The sequence below is a fragment of the Plecotus auritus genome (assembly GCF_963455305.1).
Source record: "Plecotus auritus genome assembly, chromosome: 5".
Taxonomy (NCBI): domain Eukaryota; kingdom Metazoa; phylum Chordata; class Mammalia; order Chiroptera; family Vespertilionidae; genus Plecotus; species Plecotus auritus.
In genome coordinates this window covers 3,022,028-3,043,101 of record NC_137776.1, presented here as the reverse complement: position 1 = coordinate 3,043,101, position 21,074 = coordinate 3,022,028, and the positions used below count along the sequence as shown (strand labels likewise).

The following is a 21,074-nucleotide window of genomic DNA, read 5'->3' as shown; positions in this document are numbered from 1 at the left end:
AAACAACCCCCAAATGAAAGGACAAGAAAATTCTGCAGAAGAGATAAATGAAATGGAGATAATTTACCTGATATGGAGTTCAGAATAATGATGGCAAAGATATTTTCCTTTCAGAGAACTTTAAGAACAAGATGTCTGCCTAAGATTCTTAAGAGAAATATGTTCGATATAATTATCTAGTCCTATTTAATTACTATCAGTTGTAATAGAATCAGACTAAAGTGAATACAGAAAATGTCTAAGAAAAATAAATTGTATTTCTTTGGGTTTAATAATTTTTTTTCATGTTTATAAAGCTTATATCTAAAAACAGGTTCCATATGGTATAGAATAGCCATTCTCAGTGTCAATTAGAAATCTGTTAGAAATGCAAATTTTTGGGTCCCACCAAGAATCTGAAATTCTAAGGCCCAGTAGCTGTTCTAACAAACTCCCTAAGTTATGATGATGCACCCAAACACTATGAGAGTCACTGGCATATAGGAAAGATCTTGAATGGGTTTTAGAGTCAGAAAGATCTGAACTCCAATCTCAGCTCCCCTATTTACAAATTACATGCCTTTGGGCAAGTTCTCAGAACCTTAATTATTGGTACAATGGGTATAATAGTAGTTAATACACAGAGTTCTTACAAGGATTTTATAAGATACTAGAGGCCCAGTGCACGAATTTGTGCATGGGTGGGGTCTGGCTGGCCTGCTCCAATGGGGGCCCATCAGGCTGGGCTGGCATGGGGGAGGAGCTGCGGGCAATTGGCCGGCTGGCCCCACCCCCGATCAGGGTGTTGGGAGTCGATTGGGGACAGGGCTGGCCAGGGGGAGGGGCTGTGGGCGGTTGGTCAGCTGGCCCTGTCCCCACTCGGGGTGTTAGGGGCCGAATGGGGATCGGATCAGGCTGGTTGGCTGCTGCAGTGTGCGTCATAGCCATGGGTCGTTCTGGTCATTCCACAGGTCCAGTCACTGGGCTTTTATATATATAATTATATACATGAAAAAGGTAGGTTTCTTTCCTACAAAGATATTAGTGCCAGTATTACTTCTAATACTGTAATACTAGAAATAATGTAAATATCTGACAATTAGGAAACTACAAAAATGTATTCATTCACTCAAACAAAATTTATTCACCATCTATGCCAGGGGTTCTCAAACTACGGCCCGCGGGCCACATGCGGCCCGCTGAGGACATTTATCCAGCCCGCTGGGTGCCACTGCCTGTCCTGCTTAGCAGCGGACTCGTCCCGGGCCCACAGTGCGCATAGGAATTTGTTCATAGTTTTTTTTAAAACTATAGTCCGGCCCTCCAACGGTCTGAGGGACAGTGAACTGGCCCCTGTTTAAAAAGTTTGAGGACCCCTGATCTATGCACTATTTATATATCATTTACTCACCTTTTATGTAGCAGGAGTGGCCAGGTACAGGGACACAAAAAATGAAAAGAAAAAAAATATAGTCCTTACTTCTATGAGCTAGTAATTTATAACAGGGGAGGTAGACATGCAAAATAACTATAATAACTCATGAGTGTCATGTCATATTAACTCAAATTATTTAATATAGAGCACTTAAATTAAAAAATGTGAAAACCATGAAGCAACAAAGGAAATAGCTTTGAAATCAGATTAGGTAAAAAATAAAATGCAAATAAGAATATATAAATAAGTATAGCATATATCAATAACCTAGAATAAATTATTAGTAGAAAATACAAATTAAATTCATGTAATGGAGTCCTAAATATGAAATTTTTTTTTTTTAATAATGTCCTTTAGTGTTACTAATGTTGATTTAAATCACAATTTATTTTTAAGAATTTATTCTTAAACAAGACAAAGGATACAATGTCCTATGAATAATTTACTGAAAAGGTAATAGCTGTAAGGAGAAAATATCTGTCCCTTTTTTGCTTTAAAGGTGTTGGCTTCTCTGGGACACTCACCAGTTTTTTTTGTGTTTTTTTTAAAATATATTTTATTGATTTTTTACAGAGAGGAAGGGAGAGTGATAGAGAGCTAGAAACATCGATGAGAGAGAAACATCGATTAGCTGCCTCCTGCACACCTCCCACTGGGGATGTGCCCGCAACCAAGGTACATGCCCTTGACCGGAATCGAACCCGGGACCCTTCAGTCCGCAGGCCGACGCTCTATCCACTGAGCCAAACCGGTTTCGGCGACACTCACCAGTTTAACATCGATGCTTGTGGCCCCTGCATCCAAGGAGTTCTCAACGAGCTCTTTCACAACACTGACCACTGACGTGATTGTCTGGGCACTGGAAAGGAGGCGGACCGTTGCTGTAGGTAACTGTTTCATTCTAGCTTTCAGTAGAGCACCTAGAAGATAAAAGTGAAAGCTGTAAGAATAAAACCGTAAGCATTCCTAACAGAACTAATAGCAACATCCATAATAATAGCAGCTCACATTTATGGAGACTCACTCTACGCTACATCTATTGTAAGCACATACGGTATTAAGTAACTTATGTCTTAAAAACACTCTTTGAAACAGATGTCATTATCATCTCCACTCTGTAAGACGAAGGCACAGAGTTAGTTGGACATCACGTTACGGTAATAACTGAAGGAGGATAGGCACAATGTGTCCTGGGATCTGCCCGGCCATCAATGACCAGGGGCTGCGACACTTTGGGACGCAGGTGTCAGTTTCCAGTACGTGCTTTCATGGCCATCTCACTGAAACAGCATTAGTCATCCGCACGTTTTGATGAGTTACAAACCCTTTTTAAATTATTGAGCTCTTTGGGAGTTCGGACCTCCGGAACCTAAAATTACTGTGGGGAAGCATGGGATGTGGTTGGACAGTCTGTCAGGAGGATTCTCTGAAAGGCCAGAGGCCTCCGGGGGACCTTGCCTAAGGCAGCAGACTCTGCCTTGACTTTTCCAAACAAATCTGAGCCCTCCGGGTGGGGGTGTGGGGGGGGATTTACCAGAATCTTTATGTTTAGACTTCAAAACGTCCTTGTTTGGAAGACACTACAGATGCAGATGCTTTCCCAGGGGTGCTTACCCTGCTGATTGTACCTAGAGGTCAGTTTTAGTTCAAGCTGTTGTGACAATGAATGCCCAAGGAGGCAGGCAACCGGGGCTTCTGTGGCTCCTTTTGCCCGCTGGCCCCGTAGCCTCTTCACAGAAACGTGTGCCAGAGTAATCATCATCCGTCGTTCAGGGTCTGCCCGTCAGCCCCGGCAAACCACTATTAACCTGAACTAACCAGACCCCAGACGTATCAGGTAACTACCCTTTACACGACTCTGCTTAAAACACTCAAATTGTGGGGCTCCCCAAAGCCAACGTAAGATACAGCTCACATCTCCCAGCAAGTTACCGCTGCCTTCCCTCATTCCCTGACACACACTATTTTCACTGGCCTCCACGATCATCCCTCACTTACCGCACCTGTGTCTCCTCACCAGCCTTTGTCCTGAACGCCAAGGCAGGGCCTTATTTCCTAATACCTTCTAAATGCCATCACTTATCAGGTGTCCTCAAACTACGGCCCGCGGGCCACATGCGGGCCCGCCGAGGACATGGATCCGGCCCGCCGGGGGCCGCTGCCTGTCCTGCTTAGCAGCTGATGCGTCCCGGGCCCGCAGTGCGCATAGGAATTTGTTCATAGTTGTTTTTTTTAAACTATAGTCCGGCCCTCCCACGGTCTGAGGGACAGTGACCTGGCCCCCTGTTTAAAAAGTTAGAGGACCCCTGATTAGATGACCTGGAGCCATCCTACACTAAACATGTCCCGAAGTGATCTCAGAACCTTTCTCTCATTAACCTTCTATATACATAAAACCCCATTCAGTCCTCACAACCACCATATGTATATTGTCATTCTTCTATCAGATTAGGTTGAAAAGCGTAATAACGTGTTTAAGATCACACAAACAGCAAGGGACAGGCGCACACGTGCACACCTGGGCATGTTTGACTCCGAAGGCCATTCTCATCGCACAAGACAAAATTGGAAACCTAGCAGCCATCCTAGGAATGCCCCTTACTCTCGACATCTTGCCACCAAGTCCTCTCTCTCCTACGACTGAAATATTCCTCAAAGGAGTCCTACAGCTACAGCTACTGCCTCTGGTCAGCCCCTCGAAATTGCTCCCTCGTACTCTGCAATAACCACCTAATAGATATTTTGCCTCGAGTCTCAATCACCTATAGGGTTCTGCCTGTAATTTAAACGTCATCACGTTGCTTCCCTACTTGAAATTTTATAAAGATCCCCCACTACTGACCAGGTGAAGTGCAAGCTCCCTGACAGCTGGCCCTCTGTCCAATCTCAGCCCACGGTTCTCCAGGCGCACGGGACAGCCCTGCTCACCTCGCTGAGGGTCGAGGTCACCTCCTTGGCTCCCAAGGTCTCACCCCCTTCCAGCTGTAGTTCAGGGCACCCGCCGCCCCACCCGACCCACGACCCACGACCCACCCTTCCTCTCCATCCCCACAGCGCCTCTCCCTCACTGCCAACCCACACTCCCGCCAGGTTCCTCTAACCACCGCTTCTGCGTCCCCTCCTCCTGGCTCAGGGTTCTCCGAGGACAGACAAGTGCTCATCTCACATCCCTTCGCGTTAAGCTCCGCAACCCGGCGAGCCTGACCCGACGCGGCGAGCGCCGCCCCCGGCACCTTCGGAAACGTGGAGGGGTGGGCATGGGGGGGCGTGCACGTCGCGGCCGGGAGTCCCGGGGAACGCCAGGACTCAGCCTGCAGGGGTGCAGGTGGGCAGGGGAACGCCAGGACTCAGCCTGCAGGGGTGCAGGGGTGCAGGTGGGCAGGGGAACGCCAGGACTCAGCCTGCAGGGGTGCAGGGGTGCAGGTGGGCAGGGGAACGCCAGGACTCAGCCTGCAGGGGTGCAGGGGTGCAGGTGGGCAGGGGAACGCCAGGACTCAGCCTGCAGGGGTGCAGGGGTGCAGGTGGGCAGGGGAACGCCAGGACTCAGCCTGCAGGGGTGCAGGTGGGCAGGGGAACGCCAGGACTCAGCCTGCAGGGGTGCAGGGGTGCAGGTGGGCAGGGGAACGCCAGGACTCAGCCTGCAGGGGTGCAGGGGTGCAGGTGGGCAGGGGAACGCCAGGACTCAGCCTGCAGGGATGCAGGGGTGCAGATGTGCGCGGGGGAACTCACACCCTGACCGTCAGGGAGGGCAGCGCTGACCGGACACGAAGCAGAAGTCAGAGACCAACGCAGTGAAATGGTTTATTTAACGAACATAGGAAGTCTAACACGACTGTTTCATAGGGCCAACATAAATGCAAGAAATGCAGGATGTGTGTGTATGTGTATATATATGTGTATATATATATGTGTATATATATGTATATGTGTGTGTGTGTGTGTGTGTATATATATATATATATATATATATATATAGAGAGAGAGAGAGAGAGAGAGAGAGAGAGGGAGAGAGAGGGAGAGAGAGGGAGAGAGAGAGAGAAACATCCTCAAACAGCACTTTCGACGTGTTGCGGACAGCGACCTCAGCGACGCACATCACACGCTTTGTGCGCGGCCAAGTCATGGAATTCGGTTTTAGATCACGGCACCAACGCCTCTGGGTTCTCCCTCTCGGTTCTCAGAGAACACCCATGCTTTGCGCCCCACCTCCCCAGCGTGTACTAGGGACACGGGAGCCTGCCCGGCGCGTGGGAAAGCCGGCACCGCGAGGCGCTCGCTCGCCCCGCTCGCTGGGCGCCACACGCAGCACCCACCGCGCCGCCAGCTGTTAGGCCGTCGGGGCCCGGCCAACGACGCCCCAAGGCCTGGGGAACCGGGGAACCGGCTGCCACGAAGGCCCACACGCGCCTTAGCCAGGGCAGACCAAGGCTGCCATTGAACCAGCGCAGCCCGGACCGGCCCGGCCCGGGACCCGCGCGGCCCACGTGCGCGCGCCCGCGGCCCGGCTCCGTCCGCTTCCCCCCCGCGCCTGGGGGAGGGGCGCTCGCGCTCGGACCAGGGCGAGCTGAGGGGAGGGGGCCCCGAGCCCACAAGAACACACGAACGAACGCCCGTGAGCCACACGACACTACCTTCTCGCTCGCGCGACGTGGGCAATGACCAGCCACCAGCGACGTCCCGCCCGCAGCCCACGCCCGGCCTCCAAGACGCCGGATTCGCCCTCGGCGCGCGCGCGCGCGCAGGGGGAGGGGCAGGCGCAGGCGCGTGGCCCTAGTCCCGCCCCAACCCCCGGGAAGCGTGGGATTGGCACCGCCCGCAGCCAATCCGCGGGCAGCGCGTCCGGCGCCGAGAGCTTCCGCGAGCTGAGCGGGGCCGCGCGCTCGGGGGCCGACCGCTGGCGTTTGGCTGCGAGGACACGCGACGCCGCGGAGCCGGTCCTTCTCCGCGCCGGCCGCTGGGCGTGTGGCGGAGGGTGAGTGGGAGCGAACGGCGGCCGCGGGGCGTGCTGCTGCGGGCGGCGGGGAGGCAGCCCAGGTGGGCCTCCGGGAGCAGGTGGGCGCCGGCCGCGTCCGCGCGCCCTTTGTGGCTGGCGGTGCGGCCCGAGCGGCCTCTGAGTGAGGCTCGCACCCGCGATGTGTCGTCGGGCCTCGGCCGTGACGGACGTGCGGCTCCGAGAGGAAAGGGGCGGAGGGGGAGGTGCTGCGGCATGCGGCGGCGATCGCGGAGCCGGTCTTCTCGGGGGGCTCGATGGCGGGCGGGGGGCTGCGGGGGGCTGCGGGGGCTGGGTGGCGGGCGCGGGGCCCTCCCTGCTGCACCACGGCGCCCTCGGGGCCGCGCGGAGAGGCTTTCTGCGCGTGAAGTCCGCATCCCGCTGTCCCCGCAGCCTCCCCGGAAAGGCTCCGAGCCGGGGCAGGGCCGCACCACACCCCCAGGGCCTCCCAGGCAGACGGCGTTTCGTGCGTCTCCCGAGCACCCCCTCCGGGAAGTGGGAGAGTCATGGCGGGTGGGGTCAGTCCCGAGTATAGCTTCCCACGGGAAGACGATGCACGGTCCCTGGCGGCGCTTAGAAACAGTACTTGCACGTGTGCACTTGAGACTTTGGCTTCGTTTTGGTGTCACCCACTGTCGTCGCCGTCAGCCTGGCTGCCTAGGGAGGGTTCTTCCCTAGGTTTTTTTCTGTTTGTTTTTGGAGGGAGAAGGGGACATTGGACCTGGGAACCGCGGTTGGTTGGGGTTATGAGAAAGCCCTCTCTCGCTGCCACCTCTAATAGGAAGCGTCTGTGTGTTGTTAAGTCGGAGCTGTGCCGGTAGGTCTGACTCTCCCCCCCCCTCCAGCCGCACTGGTCGGTTTCACCGGGGCGGTAGGCATCCTTCTGGACAGCTTTGGTTTGTTTTAAGGGAGTCTTAGACCCAAGCAAACATCATGGGGACTACGATCAGGTTATGCTTTGTGTTCATCTTGAACGCAAGAGGGAAAAGGGAAAACCTACGAAAAGAAAGGAAAAAAAAGCTGCGTTGACCTGGAGTTACTGTATTCAGAAGGAAGGCTGTTGCTTGGACCTAGCTGTACACGAGGGTGGGAAACAGCCTTATCCCTGGACCATGCAACTTTCCCACCGGCCTTGTTCCTCCCGGGCTCCCTCCTCGGGAGTGATTTGAACCCTGACGCCCTTTATGGGGACAGCATGACGTCAGATAGGAGTCTGCTACAACGTGACGTCAGATAGGAGACTGGGTCAGCTTTGCTTTCTTTGTAGTCATTGATTCTGTTGATAAATTTAGCTCCCCAGTTTTCACTTTGCTCTCGTGGCATAAGAAAATGTAGGTTCTCTCTCTCAGTTTGAGTTTTCCTGCCCATTATTGAGTAAAACCAACGTGCTGGAAGACACGTTCTAGGAAAGGGATTTTAACTGTTTATTTTTCCCCACAAGAACTATAAAAACAAGTCTTGTTTGTCTTACCATAAAGTCAGATGATAAGAATTCCTTACTGCCTTTGTCAGCATCTGCAAGTAGCATATTTGAGAGGGCGTGTTTGTTCTATTTCAGAACAACTAGAAAAAAAAATAATCCTGGTTAACAGCTTGTTTTATCAGGTCAGAATTGGGGTTATTTAGGTTCCCGTTATGTCGGCGTTGATCCATTTCATTGCTTTCCTACAGGGCAAACATGAATGTCGGCGTTGCCCACAGCGAGGTGAATCCCAACACCCGGGTCATGAACAGCCGTGGGATATGGCTGACGTACGCTCTGGGCGTCGGCTTGCTTCATATCGTCTTACTCAGTATCCCCTTCTTCAGTGTTCCTGTGGCCTGGACCCTAACAAACGTTATACATAACCTGGTAAGCACGTCACCTCCCACTAGCACTGGACAGCTGAGGGCTTAATAGTCAGGGACGGGGGAGGAGTGGGTGGGAGTTACGTGTGATGGGGATCCTTTTAATTTTGCGAGATGCAGAGAGTTCTGGAGATGGATGGTGAAGATGTTGCTTGTCAATGTGAATGTACTTTATACCACTCAACATACACTTAGAAAATGATTAATATGGTACATTTTATGTTAAGTGTACTTAAACACAATGTTTTAAAAAGCTTAAAAGTTTTCTTATAAAGAAGAACACATGACTTAGTTTTTTTAAACAGTTTTACGATATGTAATTCACATGATGTAACAGTCACCCATTTCAAGTGTACAGCTCAGTGATTTTATTGTCTGGAATGGGAATATATTTTGCTGTCACACTTTATATTTAAACATTGGGCGCTTTTCTAAGTAAGACTTTTTTCCTTCCATGGGTTTTCTAGAATCTAGAAAATAGTAGGTCATTTTAGCAAAAATTTCAAAGATCCTGTAATTCGGGCTACTACATTATATTGATTAACCAGAATACTTCAGAAGAAGTAACATATTTTTGGTTAATTGGAGTCTAATGAATATTTTTTGTTTCAATCCTTAAGTCTTCCTAAATGTTATAAGTATATTTCCTACTTCTGTACAGAAATTTGGAGCTTAATCATATTTTATGTGATTCAGGACCCTGTGGTGCCTTAGCTTCTTCAAGCTGATTACCACACCTCTGTGTTACATGACAGCTCTCAAAAGTATCGGAGGTTTGATCAGCTCTGCTGACCATATTCTGTAGCCTTGGGAATTAAGACAGAAAAGTGTGAAATAGATTTTTTAAAATTAATATTTATTTTACTTATAGAGAGTATTTTAAGCTGACGAGAGGAGGACAAGGATGCTGTGGTAGAAACATGCCTATGTCATTTATTTGGTCCATTTTCAGTGCCAGATTTCGGTAGGGCAAACACCATTTTGATAGTAACTTCTGAAATATTCGTCGTTAATCAGATCCCTTTTATTGGAATTCTTTTCCTCTGGCTTTCGTGGTATTGCTTTTTCCTGTACATATTTCTGGTCTTTTCTATTTCCTCTCGCACTCCTGCCTTCTCTCCCCAGGGTTCTTTTCTTCATCTCTTCTTAGGCTGTATGTTCTAAGTTACCTCATCTTCCCATATTTTCAGTTTCTACTTTTAGAAGAATGATCATCTTGCACCTTAAACCAAACAAGTATAAATGGAGCCCGTTCCTGATCTCTTTCTTACTACCCACAATCTAGTCCTTTGACTTGGATCCTAATCTAAAGGCACCACTGTCTTCCAAGTCAGAGAGCTGGATGACAGAGGAAAAGAGATGGATACAATGTATCATCCAGACTGGGGCTGCGTGGAGGGTGGAAGGGAACTGTAGTATTGACTGCTCCGACAGAACAGCTGTAAATCAGGGCCGCCCTCGCAAACTAGCCGATGTGGTCACCCAGGCTTCAGGTAACCCTTTCCCATATATTCCTATTCATTCGGTCAAACCCCTGGCCATCTGCCTTACTGCCTCTCATCTTAATCCCCACTGGCATTGCTGTAATTCATGCACTTATTTTTCTGTCAATTACTCGAAAAGATCAGCCGTTTCAAACTGTGCGGGAAGAATTTTTAAACATGCGACATCTACCTATTTAGTCGGGGGTACTGATCTCTTTTCCCTTATTGTCAAATAAAAATGACAACAGCTAACACAAGAACAGTCCGTTGTAAATGAATCAAAATTATACCTTTTTTTGTCAGGTGGGAAAAACATACATATTTTTTGGTGTTAGGCAGAATTTTAGTAGTTAGTTTATGTGGGCCACGATATGGAAAGGGCTGGAAATCGCTGCAATAGATAATTGGTCTCCTCGATGCTCCTCCTCTTTCTTCCATTCCAGCTCCACAGTTAGAAGTGCCTGTCTGCTCAGGTCACACTGTTTAAATCCTTCAGTGATTCCCTGTTACAGTCATAGTAAACGCTAAGTTCCTCGTGGGAATACAACACCTTGATAAGTGTGGAGAGGCCAGAAAGGGAACTCGGTTTGTTGCAGCCCATCTCCAAACACAAGCTACGGGCTAACGAGAATGAAAATCGTCTTGCTCTCACCTTTCTGCCTTGACGTAAGCTCTTCTATTTAATGGCCCTGCCTTCTTCCTGCTCTTCCTGATTCCTGCTTGTTCTGGGAAACTCTACTCAAGTGTCATCTCCTCCAGGGAGCTGCGAAACCCCACGCTGCTTCCTGGAGTTTATGATAGCTTTACAATTAGCAGTTTGTCTTCGTTACCTTTTATTTCTGTATCTCCAGTACCTACTGAAGTGTTTGCTGAATGAATGAGTTTGTGTTGTCCTGTCATTCTTCCTTCTCCTATGACACATGGATAAAATGTACTTAGAAGTCATCTTACTCCCTCATGTTGTCAGTTTGGTTGACTGAGGTTGAGGCACGGTGTATGGCAGTGGAAAAGGATAGGAAATTGACAACATAGGGAAGCAAACTGCTGACTTCGATCACCACACTAAAACCCTAACTAACCAGACATAGCTGTAGCAGTTATGTGACTCCAAATTTAGGGCCTAATTCTTTTGATGTGGGTATAAATCGCTAAAATTTCATAGAAAAACTATTAAACATAAAAATAATAGAGTAGCCCTAACAGGTTTGGCTCAGTGGATAGAGCGTCGGCCTGCAGACTGAAGGGTCCCAGGTTCAATTCCGGTCAAGGGCATGTACCTTGGTTGCAGGCTCGATCCCCAGTAGGGGGTGTGCAGGAGGCAGCTGATCGATGTTTCTTTCTCATGGATGTTTCTAACTCTATCCCTCTCCCTTCCTCTCTGTAAAAATCAATAAAGTATATTTAAAATAATAATAGAGTAGAAGATATATGGCCAGATAAGATTTTACTCTTTTTCATTGAAAATGATAACATACAATAAACTGAGTATTACATATATCCTAAATACTGATGAGAATGCCAGGATTGTTGGTCTCTTGATAATTCGAACACATTATGTGGCCTAGAGTAGACAACAGCCTATTCCTAGGACCCTGAAACCATACAAGTTCTGTCTCCTAGTTCCCTTTAAAGCCCACGTGATAATGTTTCCCTTAGGCCAGTGGTTGGCAAACTCCTTAGTCAGCAGAGCCAAATACCAACAGGACAACGATGGAAATTTCTTTGGAGAGCCCAATGTTTTAAACTTAAACAAATTCTAACGCCACTTCTTCAAAATAGACTCGCCCAGGCCGTGGTATTTTGTGGAAGAGCCACACTCAAGGGGCCAAAGAGCCACATGTGGCTCGTGAGCCGCAGTTTGCCGACCACTGCTTATGCTAACAGAATAAGCATTCCTTGGCTTAATGTCATCTTGGCTTAATATCTAATACTTGCTGTATACCAGCCCTTGTTCCTGATGTATTCAGGCGAACGGGAAAACCAACATGTAAACAACTCCAGTACAGTGTATGTGTTGTGCTATAATGAAAGTGTCATCAATAAAATTCAACCGCCCAGACAAGAGGTTATTGCGAGTGTGGAGGGCTTCACTAAAGAGTTGTCATTTGAGCTGAACCTTCAAGGATGAGACCGTTGACAAGGTAGCATCGGGGCTGTTGCCTCAGCAGCAAGGAACCTTTTCCCCTGCATCTCCCGAGTACCCGGATTGTACAATTGCTGCTCTACATTCTAGTTGTTTATACATCTTTTTTCCCCTTAGCCATCTCTTACAAGATTGACATTTTTCAGGCTGCGTGTCTGTTCAATTCATATATGCAGGCATGTCCTGTGGTCTGTACATTTAACTTATTAATGTAAGTTGAGTTAAATTCAGTTGAACATGATCATGAATATATAGCTTAGCTGTTATTGCAGCTACACAACTTTTGAATTGCCTGGGATAGGAAGTAGACTAAGCTTTGGAAATAAGGGCTCTCTTCACCTGTACTGATGTAAAATTTCAAATCACTCATTTTTCTGTGTTTTTCTCCATATATGTGTTAAAAGTAGGAGTAGAAAAAAAATGACATCACATTATGACTTTTAGTGGGAAAAACTGTCATGATAATATTTAGACTTTATTGTTACCAGTTCCTCATATAGTGATCCTGTAATGAAGCGCTACCTAGCAATCTAAATGGGTATCATAATCGCAAGGAAAACAAATCTAGTATACATTGTTTTTTTCCTAATCACAAAATTAGACATGTTAACATATTACTGAACACATTGGCTTTTAGTAATACTTTATTTTTAAAAACTAACTTCAAAAGATATACGTTTGCCAAAACCGGTTTGGCTCAGTGGATAGAGTGTCGGCCTGCGGACTGAAAGGTCCCGGGTTTGATTCTGGTCAAGGGCATGTAACTTGGTTGCGGGCACATCCCCAGTAGGAGGTGTGCAGGAGGCAGATGATCGATGTTTCTCTCTCATCGATGTTTCTCTCTCATCGATGTTTCTAACTCTCTATCCCTCTCCTTTCCTCTCTGTAAAAAGTCAATAAAATATATTTAAAAAAAAAAAAAAGATATACGTTTGAGGCACAGTTGTGACTTTAAAAGCAAATTGAGTTGAACAGTATGCCTATTACAGCAAACCATCTTCTTTGCTTTGGAAGAGAGCTATTGGACAAAGACAGTTCTAATGTTAAATATTTTCAAAACCATTTTTCCTGATAGAGATTTTGCTTATTACTATTATTTACTAATTTGTATTTTTTATTTTATAAATACTAGAGGCCCGGTGCACGAAATTCGTGCATGGGGGGGGGGAGGTGTCCCTCAGCCAAGCCTTCACCCTCTCCAATCTGGGATCCCTTTCACGATCCAGGACTGCTGGCTCCCAACCACTCACCTGCCTGTCTGCCTGATTGCCCCTAACCACCTCTGCCTGCCAGTCTGATCACCTCCTAACCACTCCCCTGCCAGCCTGATGGATGCATAACTGCTCCCCTGCCTGCCCGATTGCCCCTAACTGTCCTCCCATGCAGGCCTGGTCACCCCCAACTGCCCTCCGCTGCTGGCCTGGTCACCCCTAACTGCCCTCCCTTACCAGCCTGGTCGCCCCCAACTGTCCTCCCCTGCTGGCCTGGTCCCCCCCAACTGTCCTCCCCTGCTGGCCTGGTCCCCTCCAACTGTCCTCCCCTGCAGGCCTGGATCCCCCCCAGTTGTCCTCCCCTGCAGGCCTGGGTCCCCCCCAACTGTCCTCCCCTGCAGGCCTGGTCCACCCCCAGCTGTCCTCTCTTGCTGGCCTGGTTGCTCCCAACTGCCCTCCTCTGCAGGCCTGGTCACCCCTAACTGCCCTCCCCTGCTGGCCTGATCGCCCACAACTGCCCTCCCCTGCAGGCCATCTTGTGTCCACATGGGGGTGGCCATTTGTGTGTTAGAGTGATGGTCAATTTGCATATTACCTCCTTATTATATAGGCTATACATCTGAATACATCTTCAAGATCCTAAAATTAAAAATCCATGTGGCTTTGAGCTCCTAAAGTGCATGAGTTACTGAATTAACTTTATTTTATTAGATTATCACATTTACTAATATGCCACAATAAATCTTTCCTACACATTGGGGAAAAGGTAACCCTATTTCCGAATAGGAAAGGTCTTAGGAAAAAATCTAAATGTAATTATATAAAGTTACCCAGATATTACTTTTTATTTTCAGTTTAATAAAAAGATGAAAGCAGGTTACTTTTGGTTGACTTTTCACCCAATAATATTATCTGCCTCTGGAAGTTTTACTGTACTCTGAGGAAACAATAATGTAAAAGGTTAAAACTTGAGCTATAAGTGAAATCTTACACTTTGTCACAAGCAGTCTGGAACTGTCGTGATGCTTACTGACAAATACCAGTTTTGTACGTGATGTTGCTGTACACTCCCGTGTTTGCTTTCCAGGGGATGTATGTGTTTCTGCATGCCGTGAAAGGAACGCCTTTTGAAACTCCGGACCAGGGCAAGGCAAGGCTCCTAACTCACTGGGAACAACTCGACTATGGAGTGCAGTTCACATCTTCACGGAAGTTCTTCACAATTTCGCCAATAATTCTGTAAGTGGTGCAGACTTTTAGGGAGGAGGAGGATTAGGTGAGAGGCAGCTATTGTTCTATTAGATTGGATTTGAACTAGAAATAATACTTTGTTAAAAACTTCTGTCAATAAATAGCTACCTCAGGTAGAATATAAAATACAGGCAAAATCTTTAACAAGCTGTAATAAAGCACGTTTCACTTCAGCCAGTAGCATATGGAGACAACATTACACGCCCATCAGTACACCTAGACATTCTAGGATAAACAGGTCAAATGTATTCCAGTTCATGTTCATAAGTTGCTTATCAGAAAACTACACACATAGTCTTCTTTATCGTCCACTATCAGATTGATCTCTCTAAACAAGGGTTTGGACAATTTCAGACATACCTCATTGACCACCTGCCCCATTAGGATGTTCAAACTCCTTGGTAAAGAAAGCATGATTTTGAGCAGTGATTTTCAACCTTTTTCATCTCCTGGAACACACAAACTAATTATTAAAATTCTGTGGCACGCCAAAATGTATATATTTTTTTGCCGATCTGACCAAAAAGATACTTTCGATTCATTCACACCAGGTGGTTATTGTTGGCTGTTGACATTTTTTTATTTGAGAATCTAAGGGAAAAGAGATCATTGCCCCTGACTGAATAGGGAGGTACTGCATGTTTTAAACACGCTTGTAGCACTCCAGTTGAAAACCACTGGTTTAGAGAGTAGAGGTTAGACCGGGGTTGAATCCTGGATCACTTGGCCAGTGTAGTTTGCTCCTAAATAAAATGCTGTGGCACCTACTATAAGAAGTAAATGATGTGACATCTGTAAAGCATTTAACCTTGTATCTGGCATCGGGTTAAATTCCTTGCATAACTGAAAAAGCAGCATTAAAACCATTATGTAGCATTGATACTATTTGGTGACAATAAGAAATTTTCTTATTTGATCATTATTTGTCAGGTGGTGAGATGTGAATTGTTAGCCCAGATTTTTAAAGAAACAGTCTCAGGTACATTACCTTGCTCCAGATCTTGCAGGTAGTTGGAGTCAAAAGCACAGACGAAACCCTAAACTTCTAGCTTCTATTACAGGTCTCTTTCCAGAATATTCTTTGGCAAATAAACACTGTCACACTGATTCCCACTGGGTTTTGCATTTCCTTGGAAGATTGTCTATTTTTTCTTGTATAGTACAGTAATTTCTATGTAGTCCACACACACAATTTCTGTTCATTAACACAGCAGTCGCCAACCTTCCGGACCTCGCGGGCCACCAATGGTCTGCGGACCACTGGTTGGCAACCGTTGCATTAAAGGACATAAAGGGGACATATGCTATGGTATGATAAGTCGAAAGCATTCTGAGAAGATTTATTATTTCCAACATAGCAGATTATAGATTAAACCCATAATGATGATGGGAACTCAAATAAGCTTACTAAATGCAAATGATATCCTATTTTGTTCATTGAATGGAGGAAAACAGCAGTGTTAAAGTATATGAAAACAGGAAGAAGTGATTTAAAAGCAAAGATTAAGGAATATGGGTTATTCTCAAGAATTTTCTGACTATATAGTTTGTAAAGTAAGTTTAAGACTATAGAATTTCTTTTTTTTTTAAATATATTTTATTGATTTTTTTACAGAGAGGAAGGGAGAGGGATAGAGAGCTAGAAACATCGATCGGCTGCCTCCTGCACACCCCCCACTGGGGATATGCCCGCAACCAAGGTACATGCCCTTGACGGGAATCGAACCTGGGACCCTTCAGTCTGCAGGCCAAAGCTCTTATCCATTGAGCCAAACCGGCCAGGGCAAGACTATAGAATTTCTTAATTTAGATCTGAAAATGATGTGCACAGCTCTGATATTTTTAGTCACTTGAAAATAGCTTTTGTTTTTGAACCATATTTAAACAGTTATCTCCCTTATGAGAAACTAACGACAATACTTGGGAGAAAAGCTATAAGAATACTTTCCTGCCCTGACGGGTGTGGCTCAGTGGATAGAGCGTCGGCCTGCAGACTCAAGGGTCCCAGGTTCGATTCCAGTCAAGGGCACGTACCTTGGTTGCGGGCACATCCCCAGTGGGGGGCGTGCAGGAGGCAGCTGATTGATGTTTCTCTCTCATCCATGTTTCTAACTCTATCCCTCTCCCTTCTTCTCTGTAAAAAATCAGTAAAATATATTTAAAAAAATATTTTAAAAAAAAGAATACTTTCCTGTGTGCTCTAAAAATAAAAACACCCAAATGCAAACTAACTTCTTTAGTTATGGTATTCTCCAAATCTTGTCTATATTAGGGTACTGTTGTTAGGGCCAGATGATGTGTCTGTGCTCTGATGTACTGCTTGGGTAAAACTAGACTTTCTGACTTGATTAATGGCCTTACAGTCGGGTTAGGCTTGTTAAAACAAATTCTCAGATGTTGGGTGTCTGAATATGTATGTGTGTTCAGTTATAGCAAAACAACTGGAATTTTACAACAGTGTCTTTCAAGTTTCCAGCTAAACTGGTTGTAGACTTGTTTGTCCACAGTATGGAAATGAGAACATTAAAAGGGCAACCAAGTACTTTTGTTCAAAGACACTGATTGTACTGATGCACTAACCCCATTTTTCTCCACTCACAGCTGTGGTTCTTAACCTTTCGGTGGGTCACAAAACCCTAGAGAATATGATGTCTCTGGATCTGCATCTTCTCTTCAGAAACACACAAATACTAAACTACACCTGAAATTTCAGGGAGCACGTGAACCCTAGTAGGAAAGCCTGCCGTAAAGGATGCTGAGTAGCAAACATATTTTATTAAATGCACTTAACAGAATTGCAGAAGTGAAATGTGCATATATGCCTTCATTATAAGTAATTTTATTTTTAAATGTTAAATATATTCTTAACTTTCATTTCTACAGATACTTTCTGGCAAGTTTCTATACAAAGTATGATCCAACTCACTTCATGCTGAACACAGCTTCTCTCCTGAGTGTGCTAATTCCCAAAGTGCCACAGCTACATGGAGTTCGGATTTTTGGAATTAACAAGTATTGAAAAGCTTTGAAACTGAAGAAAAGCTTTTACAGCTACTGAGTTGCCTGTAAGGAAGGAGTGGTTGGTGACCTCACTGCTTCCATGGTAGTGTGAAATGAGAGGTATTTATGTACACGGAGAGCCTAGTGCTGGTTCTCCATGTGCTGTTTTGAAGTGCAGATTCTTACTGGACGATGCCTGTGTTTAATGCATCTCGTACCTTTCTCAGAGAGGCTTTAGAGGTAGGCTGGGCAGGCCCAGCTTATAAGTTAAAAGGCTATAAAATGAGGGTGTAGTAGATAAATCCAAGGAAATAAGATTTATAAGAAACTAAGCCAGCTTAGTTTATAATGAATGGGCATTACGTTAGAAGAAACTTTCCAATCATTCCGCCATGGTCAGTTTAAGCCAACTTACACGTAACCCAAACCATCTCTTCCCAAGTCTGATGTAGGTTGTTTTTTGCCATACCTGTCCCTCCTGTGCTGTGTAAGAGGACATAGCCCTCTTGTTTTACATCAGCCAATTCCTGCCTCGTGAGGGGATTTTTTTTTCTCATTTTGCTGGCTCATCGTTGTGTGTCGATGGATGAGATCGTCGTCACATTGAGTAACTTACTGAGTTCAGGAAGGTCCGCGTTCACGACTGACTGGCGATAGAAGGTAGTTAGGCATCTTAGAAACAGCCTCTGAGTCAGCCGCCTAATTGTGAAACAAAATGGCGTTTGCTGCCTTTGCAGACCCAAGGCTGCTAAAGCAATTACGAAAATAATTTATTTCACAGTTAAAGTATATTCTAACTTAAAAGTCTCTGCTTATTTGATTGAGCAGTCTCATTATTTAAGTCTGCCATTCTTTAGAAAAGGAAATATTTGGACTTTCAGTACATGAGTCTTCATGTAGATAACCCAGTAGGGTAACTATTTCCAAAGCAGCAGCCATATTGAATTCTTGTGACTTAGAGAAGCTTCCGATAGTTGCTGACATTAATTGCAAGAAGTAACTATATACAACTTTGAGAAGTAAATATTTCCAAAAAAACGAAGTTCTGATATGGGATGAAACTGAAAACCCTATGGACATGTGTAAACAAAATTGAATGAAAAGTTATAGACCAACTTAAAATCAGTTTGTTTCAATAAACTGACTTGGGGGATAATATAATTGTTTTATATTTCAAAAGTATTGACTTTAGAAATCAGTTGTGTAATAATGCCTTTGTATGTTTGTCTTTTCCTGTGTATTTTTTTTCGTATATTTTCAAATACTTCAATAAAAATTTTCTTTGGTGTAGGATTATTGCAAAATCTCCAAATTCATTCATCGGTGTTATACTGTTACTTTTCAAGGTTTATTTTAAGCAACTGAATTTGGAAAAAAAAGTTTAAAATAGTACTTTGTTTTTCTTAATTTTTAAAGTTTATCTCAAAAGGTTTACTATTTTTGGATATACTTCAGAGACAGAAATCTGGCTCTAATCCAGGCCTTCTGCTATTTTTTTTCCCCCTTCATGTTTTAAAAATACTGATTCAATAGATATTTGTTGTAGGTATTATTTCAGGTATTGTGGATACAGTTTGTAAACAAGACAAACCAAGTTCATTCCCTTATGTGCTTATAGTCTAGCTGGAGAATAGATAATAAATACATATCATTTCATGTAGTAATAAATGCCATGGGGCAAAAAAATTAAGCAAGTGAAGGCAGTCACTAAAACCTCAAGTCTTCAACATGTAGTGCTGTTAAATGATGGTTTTCCTTTCATGGTCTAAGTCATAAAAACAAACGTGGTGGCCAGAGGCCAGAGGAGTCGGGGAGAAAAGGGTCACACAGTAATAGGGAATTAATGTTCAATGGACACAGAGTTAGGGAAGATGTAAAAGTTATGGAGATGGATGGTAGTGATGGCTGCACAACAGTACGAATGTACTTAATACCGTTGAACTGCACACACAAAAATGGTTAAAATCATCTTAGGGTAAATTTATGAAATAAGCATAATGACTCAGCAAACAGCAAAATATCTTCCAAAGATGAGACCTGATGACAGTATTACCATGAATGAAAGAATGTTTCATATCAAAAGATACTTCTTAGCAAAGGAAAAGAGAGAGGCAAATGGCTATTTTTAGCACAACCCAAGCTATGAAGCCGGTAAGAGAAGTATGTGACTCACATGGGACGGGGTGTGTCAGGTTCAAAATGAGCCACTGGGAAGCGCCCAACCCGTTTCTGTTGCTTTCATTCCATATGCACTAAACCGTCCTCTGAGCATAGTTTGAATCTGGCTTTCACTGGGATTTGGTCAACACACAGAGGTGAAGACCAGCCGGTTCAACTACCCTAGCTCCTCGTTGCTGCATTCCTCATAAATTAATAGCCTAATATATAAAGAGCCAGGGTCCATAATGTCCAAAACAACCAAACAGACGACCAAATGCCAGTCTACACACGCAGCAGGCTCGGGTGGGCGGGGACTGGCCAGCGGGCTGAACTGCTGACCTCTCGGTCCCTCCTGGGTCATGGGCGCCGCGGCGACCCAGCACTGACTGCCGCCACCAAGACGGGTGCGATGCGACTGGGGGCCCCGCCATCACCCCACGATCACCCCACAGAGGGAGGCCCAGGCCACCTGGCCAGCAGTGGTGGGCGGGGCCTCCCTCTGGGGGGCAATCAATTGCGGAGCTCCTGGACTGCAAGAGGGCGCAGGCCGGGCTGAAGGACGCCCCCCGCCGCATGCATGAGTTTCGTGCACCGGGCCTCTAGTAGTAGTATGGTTTTTACATAGTTTATTAGCAAATTGAATGATCTAGTACCACATAGTCATAAACCAATTTCAAGCTATATAAGAATCAGATGTTAAACCCAGCAATCATATCAAGGCCTGCTGGGTTATGGATACATCTGTGGAAGCGACACCACCTTAATGCACTTTCTCAATGCACACTTTCCATAATGCTGTATTGCAACTGCCTGTTACTAGACTTGGTTCTTTGAAGATAGGGAATGGAGAGTTTATCTCTTAGCAACTAATAAAGTTCTGGCCCAAAGGGAAGAACCCCCAAAATATGTGATAAATTCCAATTTAGTAAGACATAATTAGGGAATGAGGATTGTAGATTCTCCTGCACGTGATTCTCCTCTAAAGCATACAAATGGCAAGTTGGACAACAGCAGAGACAAATGAGCATATCTAGATTTATTTGGAACTCTCAATTCAAGCTGAAGTTTCAGTGGTTAGGCCAGCAGTCGGCAAACCGTGGCTCGCGAGCCACATGCGGCTCTTTGGCCCCTTGAGTGTGGCTCTTCCACAAAATACCATGGCCTGGGCGAGTCTATTTTGAAGAAGTGGCATTAGAAGAAGTTTAAAAAATTTGGCTCTCAAAAGAAATTTCAATCGTTGTACTGTTGATATTTGGCTGTGTTGACTAATGCAGTGGTCGGCAAACTCATTAGTCAACAGAGCGGCAAACCGCGGCTCACGAGCCGCAGTTTGCCGACCACTGGACTAATGAGTTTGCCGACCACTGGGTTAGGCCATTTTTCGTTGAGAATGCCCGTGACACTCAAACCATATGATGTGATCTGATGGAAGCCTAGATGCCCATCCAGGGAGTGCCCGCGCCTTTCCTCCAGTAACTTCTCCTCTCGTGCAATCAAGAACATGGAGGAAGTGTGCCTTTCCTTGCCAACGACAGTATGTGCATTGGGTGTAAGTTTCTAACATGCACTCAAG

The 21,074-nt window shown here is 45.6% G+C and overlaps 2 protein-coding genes across 11 annotated transcripts in view; one reads left to right on the top strand and one right to left on the bottom strand.

Annotated features, from left to right (window-relative positions):
• PMS1 (PMS1 homolog 1, mismatch repair system component) overlaps positions 1–6,148 on the bottom strand; it is a 106,161-nt gene extending 100,013 nt beyond the window's left edge. For 8 of the 10 annotated variants that reach the window (XR_013960553.1, XR_013960554.1, XR_013960555.1 and 5 more), the window contains exons 1-2: positions 6,046–6,146; positions 2,183–2,334 (exon numbers count right to left, since the gene is read on the bottom strand). Coding sequence is in view for 7 of the 10 variants with exons in the window: in XM_080667302.1 (XP_080523428.1) it covers positions 2,183–2,314 (132 nt within the window). In the remaining 3 variants the exon portion in view is untranslated. Of the gene's footprint in view, positions 1–2,182; positions 2,335–6,045 lie in introns of all 10 variants that reach the window. The other 2 variants (XM_080667304.1, XM_080667301.1) reach the window with 2 other exon arrangements.
• Positions 6,149–6,261: 113 nt separating this feature from the next.
• ORMDL1 (ORMDL sphingolipid biosynthesis regulator 1) lies at positions 6,262–18,634 on the top strand. Its single transcript, XM_080667308.1, has 4 exons — positions 6,262–6,386; positions 8,076–8,256; positions 14,178–14,329; positions 17,225–18,634. Exons 2-4 carry the CDS (start codon positions 8,083–8,085, stop codon positions 17,358–17,360), a joined length of 462 nt encoding a protein of 153 aa, XP_080523434.1. The 5' UTR covers positions 6,262–6,386; positions 8,076–8,082; the 3' UTR covers positions 17,361–18,634.
• Positions 18,635–21,074: the final 2,440 nt, after the last annotated feature.

Excerpts from the sequence above, each read along its gene's own strand:
- ORMDL1 (XM_080667308.1), top strand. The coding sequence starts at position 8,083 with ATGAATGTCGGCGTTGCCCACAGCGAGGTGAATCCCAACACCCGGGTC. Across the intron at positions 8,257-14,177 it reads CAAACGTTATACATAACCTG|GGGATGTATGTGTTTCTGCA; the intron begins GTAAGCACGTCA and ends TTTGCTTTCCAG. Across the intron at positions 14,330-17,224 it reads ACAATTTCGCCAATAATTCT|ATACTTTCTGGCAAGTTTCT; the intron begins GTAAGTGGTGCA and ends TCATTTCTACAG.